Below are 9,966 nucleotides of genomic sequence, written 5' to 3' on the forward strand. Positions count from 1 at the left end.
GGAAAAGTGTTAGGTTTAGAATTTTAATGATTACTAAAAATAAAAATACTTGACTAATGTGAATTACTATGTGTGTAGGTTCACTAATCAAAGCTATGTAGGCGTAAGAGGCGTAAGAAGCAATCAAAGAGCCAACGACTATGATATTCAAATTTTTCCATCAAAGGAATACAAGAAAGGAAAGGTAATCAATCAAACGGGCAAAAGACTTTCAAAGACACAAGGAAGGAAAGGAAATCAATCAAGTACGAGAAATCAGTGTTAGGCTCAAGAGAAAATTATTAGGAAGATAAAGGAGCTAGTCTGCATATGATGAGCGCAAAACACAACACGAAATTGATGCTCACTAACCAAATATAGATAGTTTAATTATCATCTCCACAGGGATTGGATTTAAACAATGTTCAAGTAATTTCTGGCTTAAATGTTATTCAGGATGATTAACACTTTGGTTGGAATGATTATGAACTACAACTAACAATTAAAAGTAAAGCAAATGATAATTGATCGCTAAGAACGGGAGACTAGCAGAATTGGATTGTTATCACTGTGAGAAATAAGGGTCATGACATGACAAGTGAGAGATTGTTATTCTAGAATTGACATTGTTAAATTTCACTCTTAATGTTTTGTTGATTCTCTCGAATTCAACATGTTCTTATCCTATTATTATGATTCAGGTTCCTCTCTCGATTAAGCCTAAACTGTTCAAATAAGCTAATATGAAGTGCGATGAAACTTGCAAGAATCTATTGGTAAAAATGGTCTAAGAGAAACTTCTCTCGAATATTTCTCAATCTTAATTCAAAAGGTGGATCACAAAGCTCCTTCGATTACTTAAAGAAGTACCACAATAAAATAAGACATGCTTCGCAATAATATTCAGTATTACGCTCCTCTTCCTATTAAACACAATAATGAATATAGTCACACCTAGAGTTAAAGCTCTTCCAATAAATTCAAGAAATCAAACAATAATCAAATCCATAAATAACAATCAAGTCACAAAATCATGTCAAACCGTAATAAAAGCTAATCCATAATCATGGAGGAAGTCATCACAAATAGAATTAAAGAGTAAGAAAATATTAATCTAACGTTACAATCCAAACTCCCATATTAAATTAAGGAAAAGATAATGAAATCTTGTGTCTTGAAGCCTCCAATGCTCTCCAAAATCTTCCAAGGTTAAAATCCCCCAAAAATCACGTTTTTAGTATATTTATACCATGCAGGAATGGGTCTGGATGAAACTATTCTTTTCACGTCGAAGTGAGACAACACTACAAGAAAATTACATAGGCACGGCACGCCTCGCATCGCCCCATGCGCCACGCCAATTGGGAAGTTCAGAGAGTGGGTTTTTTCTTTACTCTAAATGAATTTCGCACTAGCACCTTTTACACCGCAGCGTGGTAGTGCATTTTTTCTAGAGTGATTTTTTTTCTTAATTTTTAATATCCAGATTTGGTACTCGAGCCCCGAACACGATTCCGGCTTAATTTTTGGGCTTCTACTCAGACTTTAAAGCTCCAAATAATCTATTTTAGCTTCAAAATTGCTTCTCGAAGTCACATCCTACACAACATAACATATGTAATAAGTACAAAGTACTAACAATTAGGCTCAAATACAATCAAAGTGTAGTAATTAGAGTGTAAAATGTAGCTAAAATACGAGTTTCTAGCCTACCATCAACACCCCACACTTAAACCATTGCTCGTCCTCGAGCAATCAAACTACACTTCACCTCGAGACGACCTTTTCATCAAACAACTTCCCTAACTCATCATGCCAAGAATATTTAAAGCAAACTAAGCACCCCATCATAGCATCCTAGTCTCAGGACTCGATTCAAAAGTACCAAATATTTTTCAAAAATCTGCTCACTTACTCTAACACAGAGGCCAAAGACTTTACCTTTGCTTCGCAAATCATGTGCCCTCACACCAAAGACAGAGACTAGTTTCACACATAATAAAATTCAAGAACAAATAGGAACTCAATATAGAAATAAAACTCACTCTCAGAATTAAAACTTATGTGCTACGGAAGACGCACCATATGCTTGTCTGTAGTGTAATACTCTACTAATTGAGTTCATTCAGTCAAAAATCAAGTAGGACTTTATTTTGGTTGTAATGTAAGTAGCGGGACGGGTAGGATACATTTGAATATAGTGACTACTCCTCCCTGAGCACTTTAATACATACAATTCAAAATCGAAACCCACACTTATTTTGATCCAAACCCCAACCTTCACATCATAATAATATCAGCTCCCAATTTGCTTAAGCACAAATATACCAAGAGCTACCACTAGCAAGGAATTTATTTTTTTCCATACAAAATACATACAAATATTTTTTTTCTTCGACTTCTTCTTCTTTTTCTTTTTCTTTTTCAATTCCCTACAAGCGGCTCTCATTTTTTTTCAAAACAGTGTACCTTTCTCCTATTGCTCCCAGTTCCACTCAAAATCCCGACCGTATCTCAACTTAGCTTTTAACAAGCTCATAAAAACTTCAAGTGCTCAAGAGAGGTAAAGGTTCAAACAAATAGTCAATTTTAAAAAAGGGGACAGACTTGTAGTGTGGTTGCCAAAGAATTAAGATTACAGGCTCAAAGGGATAACTAGGATACACACAATTAGACGAGTAATGGGCATATAATTGGCTCACAAAGAAATGTCTGTATCACTTTCTAGAATGAACAAGACTACTTTTTACTTTGCAAACACACAAGACAAGTTCTAGATATCAATTGACATGCACAGAATATCAACAAAATCTCACACACACCATGACACATAACTCACTTAGGACCAGATCTATCCCGCTTCTCTAGTCAAAGAAGTTAAGTAAAGTCAAAACCAAACAATTTAAGGCACTAAAATACATGAGTCAAGAACTGATCCTAGGCGTCATAACTAAGGCACTCACCTATCTCAAGATACAATAAAGTCAAGAAAAGCTATCTCCACTAATTAGCACTATGACACAAGACTCTTTATTCCTATTTAAAAAAAAATTAACTATACTTGATTCAAGCAAAAATCCTTGGAAAAGGACCGCAGCACAAAAAAACTAAGGGAAAATTATTACCCTACCTAAGAAACTAAAACAAAAATGAAAACAAAAACAATTTTTTTTTTTCGACTTTAATCTCTCAAGAAGACAGTCGAGGAAATCCATCGTTAGGAAAAGTAAAAAAAATCAAATAAAACAAAAGAAAACAAACACAAATATATATATTTACATCCCTCACCCCACACTTTAAATTGTGGCATGTCCCCGTGACACAAATAAAAAGTAAGAGGCAAAGAAAACTCTCTTGAATCATCTAGTCTGGGTCTGAATCGAAGTCGGGATCCACATTGCACGCTCGACCCAGTGCACATATCCATGTTGAAAGTTTTTTTCTGCCTTCGTTGGGTACACCCCACGCTTATCGGGCTTACTCTCTCTAGATGGAGACTGTGCAGTCAACTTGTCTCTAGGTGCCCCTATTGCATCATTCATCTTGAACACCACTCTTTCTTCCCCCACTCTTAGCATGAGTTGGCTCTCCTGAATGTCGACAATAGCTCTGCTAGTAGCCAAGAAAGGTCTCCCTAAAATCAGAGGGACCTCCTTATTCTCTTCCATATTCACCATGATGAAGTCCACAGGGAACACAAATTTATCCACCCGAACTAGCACATCTTCCACTATTCCTTCAGGTATGATCGTGGTCTGGTCCACCAGCTGCAAAGACACAGGTATAGATCTAATTTCTCCAATATCTCCCTCTGATTTCCTAAAAATGGACAAAGGCATAAGATTAATAGAAGCACTTGAATCATACAATGATTTTTCAAATTTAGTACTTTCTAAAGAGCAAAGTATAGTAAAACTCCCTAGATCATCACACTTTTGAGGGAGCTTATTTTGTAGAATGGCACTACAATGCTCTGTGAGCTTGACAACCGATGTCTCTTCCACTTTATGCTTGTTGGACAATATCTCCTTCAGGAACTCAGCATAGGCTAGCATCTGCGAGATCACCTTTGTGATAGGTAGATTAACATGCACCTGCTTGAGCACATCTAAAAAATGCCCAAATTCTTTGTCCAGCTTCTCTCTTCTCTACTTCTGAGGGAAAGGTTGAGCAGGCATATATTTACTCTCTTCATCTCGTCATTCATTGAATTCCTATCCTTCTTCTTTTTCAGAGCTCTAGTCATCCCTTTCTTCTTCAAACCATCATCTGGATATACCCTCACTTCACCTTCTTGATTGTTGCTATTTTTCTGCTCCTCCACAATCTCTACATGTTCTTCAATTAACTCATCCTTTTGTTTTTCAATGGGGTCCTTCAATACGTGCCCACTTCTCAAAGACACCGCATTTATTATTATTTTTTTATTTCTTTCAGTATAAGCAGGGAGAGTTCCTGGAACCCTCTCAGACAATATATTAGCAAGTTGCTTCACTTGTCTTTCCAAGTTTCTAATGGATATGCCATGAGTTTCAAGCCTTTCAATTGTTTTAATAATAAAGGCCTTCATCAGGTCTACCATGCTGGACTGATTAGACCGTGGAGGTTGGTATTGCTGCCTCTGCTATTTAGAAAACCTGGAGCTCCTAGTCCCTGGGGTCTGGAGTTATTCCGTTGCCATGCATTTGCACTACCACCTGGTGAACTCCAAGAAAAACCTGGGTGCCTCTGCCCGATAGGGTTTAAATTATTGCCACTTTGGTAGTTGCCTCTGTCAAATCTCCCCACAGCATTTACCACTTCATCTGTAGTCGAGGCCTGGCACTCATGCGTTAGATGACCTATTCCACAAAAATTACAAACCGAGGATGACTGACTCTGGACCTTGGACAAGGTTAACTTTCTTATCTCTCTGGCCATGGTGTCTAGTTGGGCTTGCACTGATGTGTTAGAGTCTACCTGGTGAACCCCAACTAATTTTCTTCTATCATTACTCTCAGCGAGCTATTGGTTTGCATCTTCAGAGAGCTCATCAAGAATTGCAACAATCTCCTGAGGTGTCTTCTTCATTAAAGGACCTCCAACTGCAGTAATCAGAGTTCGTCGTGAGGAAGGTGTCAGCCCATCCCAAAAGTCCTGGAGTTGCATCCATAATTCGATTCTATTATGCTTTCACTTTCTCACTATCTCCTTGAATCTTTCCTAAACTTCGAAGACTGTTTTAGTGTCCTTCTGGCAGAAGTTGTGGATTTTCCTTCTGAATTTTACTATTTTTGTAGCTGAGAAGTACTTGTCAAGGAACTTTTTAGTCATATCTTCCCATGTACTGATCGACCAAGTTGGTAAGCTTCGAAGCCAGTGCTTTGCTTCATCCTTCAGTGAAAAGGGGAATGTCCTTAAGTAGATTGCATCTTTTGACAATCTGTTGTACTAGAAGGTGTTCATGATTTCCTCATAGTCCATCAAGTGAGTGTTAGGATCTTCATTCGCCTTCCCGCTAAAGGCACAATTGTTCTGAATGGCTTAAAGCAAGACTTGCTTCAACTCGAAATTATTTGCTGCAATGGTTGGAGGTCTGACATTTGACAGTCCCTGAGTGTAGATTGGTCTGGCATAATCACCTAATACTCTTCCAGGCCTGGGAGCCATATTTTTGAATTGGTCTTCAACCAGGGGTCAATTTATATTGAATCTCTGACCCACATCATCTTCGATAGTCTCATCAGCAGCTCTAAGGGCTGCTTCAGCTACTAACCGTGCAGTTTGTTCTCTATGTTGTGATGCCTCTCTTGCACCTATATCTACCTCATCATCACCGTTCTTAGCCATGTGTTCTTGGGTTAAAGGTTACCCCAAGAATTTTTTGGTGAGTTCTTTCTCTTTCCTCAACTTTGGTAGATGCTTTTCCACCTCTGGATCGTACGGAATCACATCTTTTGGTGAAGATTGAGTCATACACAAGAGAAGTTAAACCTGTTGCCCTACACCCAAGAGAAAATCCGTGAAGAATAAAATAAAATTGGTTCCTGAATTAGCATCAAAAACTAATTTTGAACACTATTGATTGCCAATCCCCGGCAACGATGCCAAAATTTGACGAGCGCAAAACACAACACGAAATTGATGCTCACTAGCCAAAGACAATATAGTTTAATTATTGTCTTCATAGAGATTGAATTTAAGCAATGTTCAAGTAAGTTCTGGCTTAAATGCTATTCAGGATGATTAACACTTTGATTGAAATGATTATGAACTGCAACTAACAATTAAATGTAAAGCAAATGACAATTGATCACTAAGAACTAGAGACTAGCAGAGTTGGGTTGTTATCAATGTGAGAAATAAGGGTCAAGACATGATAAGTGCGAGATTGTTGTTCAGGAATTGACATTGTTAAATTTCACTATTAATATTCTTTTGATTCTCTCGAATTCAAGAGGTTATTATCCTATTATTATGATTCAGGTTCCTCTCTCGATTAAACCTAAACTGTTCAAATAAGCTAATATGAATTGCGATGAAACTTGCAAGAATCTATTGGTAAGAATAGTCTAAGAGAAATTTCTCTCGAATATTTCTCTTTCTTAATTCAAAAAGTAGATCACAAGCTCCTTCGATTACTTTAAAGAAGTACCAGAATAAATTAAGGCATACGTTGCAATAATATTTAGTATTACGCTCCTCTTTCGATTAACCACAATAATGAATATAATTACACCTAGAGTTAAAGCTCTTCCAATAAGTTCAAGCAATCTAAGTGTAGTAATTAGAGTGTAAAATATAGCTAAAACACGAGCTCCTAGCCTACCATCGGCACATTAAGAATAAATCTAGTTATACTTCACACGCTGGATTCATGAGGCTGCCCTTGTGTCCTACTCTTAGAGAATACTGCCTCAAAAGGAAAGTCGCACTATCAATGATTTTCCAAGATCTCAGAAAAAGGAACCAGGGACTTCATCGAGCACTATTAAAGAAGTGGAGAAAGGACGTGGAAGACTACACAGCTTTTATCCAAGTTTTCGGTCTTTCTACTTCTTACAAAACAATGTATTCCTAAGCTTACTAGTGTATCAAAAGATAGAGAGAGATAAAAACAAGCTATTGAAAGATTGTGTCAAGAAATCAGTTGTAACTCGTTGGTGGTAAACGTAAGAAAACCACTCTCATTGTAATTGCCATTGAAGATCTAAGAAAACCATTGTGACCTAAGGGAACTGATGTAGGTACCACAACAGCACACAAACCAATATAAAAATCTCTATCTCTCCTGTTCATTTTTCAGTACTTGCCTTTACTTTTATTTGGTGTACTAACTACTGTCTGCAGAATCACGATAGCCAACTACAAGCCAAAGTTAGTCGACTAAAAGAATTTTTACAATTCACCATCCCCTTGTACTTTTAATTTATATCATCCCACCAGCCAAACAATCCCTATGTGTAAAACATTAATTAAGATTTAAGACACATTTAGGCAACGGAATTGACAACTAAGGGTTATAAATTGATAATTGCGAAAATTGTTGGTGACAAAAACTTTGACCAACATTGTTTATGGAGCTTGGGTTAGTTCTAAATGGAATATAAGTAAGAAGTTGTTTCCCGAATATAGTACAAAGTAGAAAACTATTATAAATGGATATTTACATTAACATGCTCTTTCTAATAATTATAGTTAATACTCAACAACGATTTTCAAATGCTATCACTTGTCAAGTACTAGAAAATTCATTTTATGGGTCATTTGATTGTTTTAGTATACATATCATTTTAGAAAGTTAAGTCATTATTATTTTTCTATTTCATCACAACCACTCCAAGAAGGTATATAATCAATAGTTACTAGTTTAAAAACAACAATTATTCAAACATTCATTATTGATATTATGAAATAATTTCTTAAATATTGGGTCAAAACCTTGGGCGAGAAATAAAAGAGGACCGAAAATAGAAATTTTGGTTAGTTTGTCCTTTTTTTAAACCAGTGCTTTAAAAGGATGGGCGTGAGGCAAGGCATTTTATTTAACACGAAAAGGTAAGCCCGAGGCCTAGTTATAATCCCTATGAATCTTTAATTTTTAATATTTTATAAATTAATATAATAAACATATAGATAACAAAAAAAAACATAAAAAATATAGAAAATTCAAGAAAATAATAAAACTATTAGGAATACATTTATCTATATAAACATGCTAACATATGCATGAGCATTACAAAAAGATTTCTTACTTGAAAATTGAAAGACGTAAAGATTCATTATCCCTATATCATGACTATTAACTATGACGGAACGCACTTAGAGTTGTAAAAATAATATTCTAGTTCTTAATAACTCAAAAATAACTATAACAAAAATATAACTTCATTTTTTGAAAAACTAAAATTAGAAAATTAATCATAAATACTCTTTACAATACAAATAGAATAGTTTTGAAATAGATTAAAAAAGGGCAATCCGATTCACTAAGCTCTTACTATGCGCAGGATCCGGGGAAGGGCCAGACCACAAGGGTCTATTTTTGAAATAGAGTCTCTATAACAATTTCTAAACTAGAGTGATACCCCAGAAGAAATTCTAAAACCCAAAATTGTTTTAAAAAGAATAAATTAAAAAGACAAAAAAAAAAACCTTGAATAAAATGAAGCATAAAGAAGAAAGTTGCAAGCAGTGGAGGACAAAGCTCTTGCATAGTAGTTTTACAGACGAAGGATATTCCTTATTCATTAAATGTCAAAAAAGAAAGGATTATGAGATTGGGTAAATAATTATAAAAGGTTTTGAGTTTTGAGTTTTTTTAAATTTAAGAATTTATTATGAGTTATGTTTTGAGTATTTAAGTATCAATCTCCCCCAGCAATACCAATCCTCCCTAGTTCAATCAGAATCGAGAACTGCGGAGAGGTTCTAAAAAAATAATTTATTAAGTAATTTTGGCTCCAATTTAGGAAAAAAGTTGTAGGCTTATGCCCAAAATGTTAGTACTTATGCACAATAATATTTGCGCCTCGCCTAGGACTCGCCCAAAAAATATTTTTTACACTGTTGGGGACAACTATTTAGTAGATGATCTTTTTTTCAATTGTAATTTATGGACATTTTTGATCATAGTTGAAAATATCTTTTTGAACAAACTGAATTTTTTTACCACAATCTAAAATTTTATTACCATTGCAAATGTCATATTATAATATAATATTTTACCTGTAAAGTTAAGCAAATTAAAAATTATAAGAGCATAACTTTTTATAAAGGGGATAAAATCTAAATGGTGACATAAAAATGAGTATTTGCATGACCAATGGAATGAATGTTTTCAGTGAATTTTTCATGGGTGCTCCCTTTTTTATCAATTGTTGACCCTCTTTTGCTTTTTAAACAATTGATAGACCTTTTAGACCATGAGTTAAAAAATCTTTAAGAAAATAAAAAATTTATAAAGAAATTTAGATAACGATTTAAAATTTTGTAGGTTATTGCATTTATTTTTAGTTATAAGCAAATAGAAAATCGGAAGGGATAATTTTTCAAGGGCTATATGTGCACAACTGTTTAAGATTTAATTGGCTATTTATGTAAAGATCCCAAAAATGGACTAAATATATGCTTATATCACCTGTCGTTTATGCTTTGGGTCAGCCCAATAATGGGATAACGGGCCTGGTTGGCCTAATCGAGACCAAGAGGCTATTAATTTTTGGAAATTTTAGCTCCTATAGCAAAGGTTGATACCTTATTTATTATAAATAAATACTCTTTTAAAATATTATATCTCCTATTGTCACGACCCCAGTTCGACCTCCGGGAACATGTCGTGATGGCACCCAGTCCCTACGACTAGGTAAGCCTAAAATGCGGAAAACAATATAACTTGCGGAACAATAAATTAAACTAAGCAAAAATAGAAGGAAAGCTGTATATAAGTGCCACTTGGCATATACAACTCAAACGCGGAAGTCTACAATATCACCCCAAAACCCAAAA

The 9,966-nt window shown here is 35.1% G+C and overlaps 1 protein-coding gene across 1 annotated transcript; it reads right to left on the minus strand.

Moving 5' to 3' along the window:
* Positions 1–3,338: 3,338 nt before the first annotated feature.
* LOC109211491 lies at positions 3,339–4,899 on the minus strand. The gene is made up of 3 exons (XM_019375030.1): positions 4,559–4,899; positions 4,166–4,517; positions 3,339–4,073 (listed from the first exon to the last, which is right to left on the minus strand). Exons 1-3 carry the CDS (start codon positions 4,897–4,899, stop codon positions 3,339–3,341), a joined length of 1,428 nt encoding a protein of 475 aa, XP_019230575.1.
* Between the last annotated feature and the right edge of the window lie 5,067 nt (positions 4,900–9,966).

This window comes from Nicotiana attenuata, unplaced genomic scaffold (assembly GCF_001879085.1).
Source record: "Nicotiana attenuata strain UT unplaced genomic scaffold, NIATTr2, whole genome shotgun sequence".
NCBI lineage: Eukaryota > Viridiplantae > Streptophyta > Magnoliopsida > Solanales > Solanaceae > Nicotiana > Nicotiana attenuata.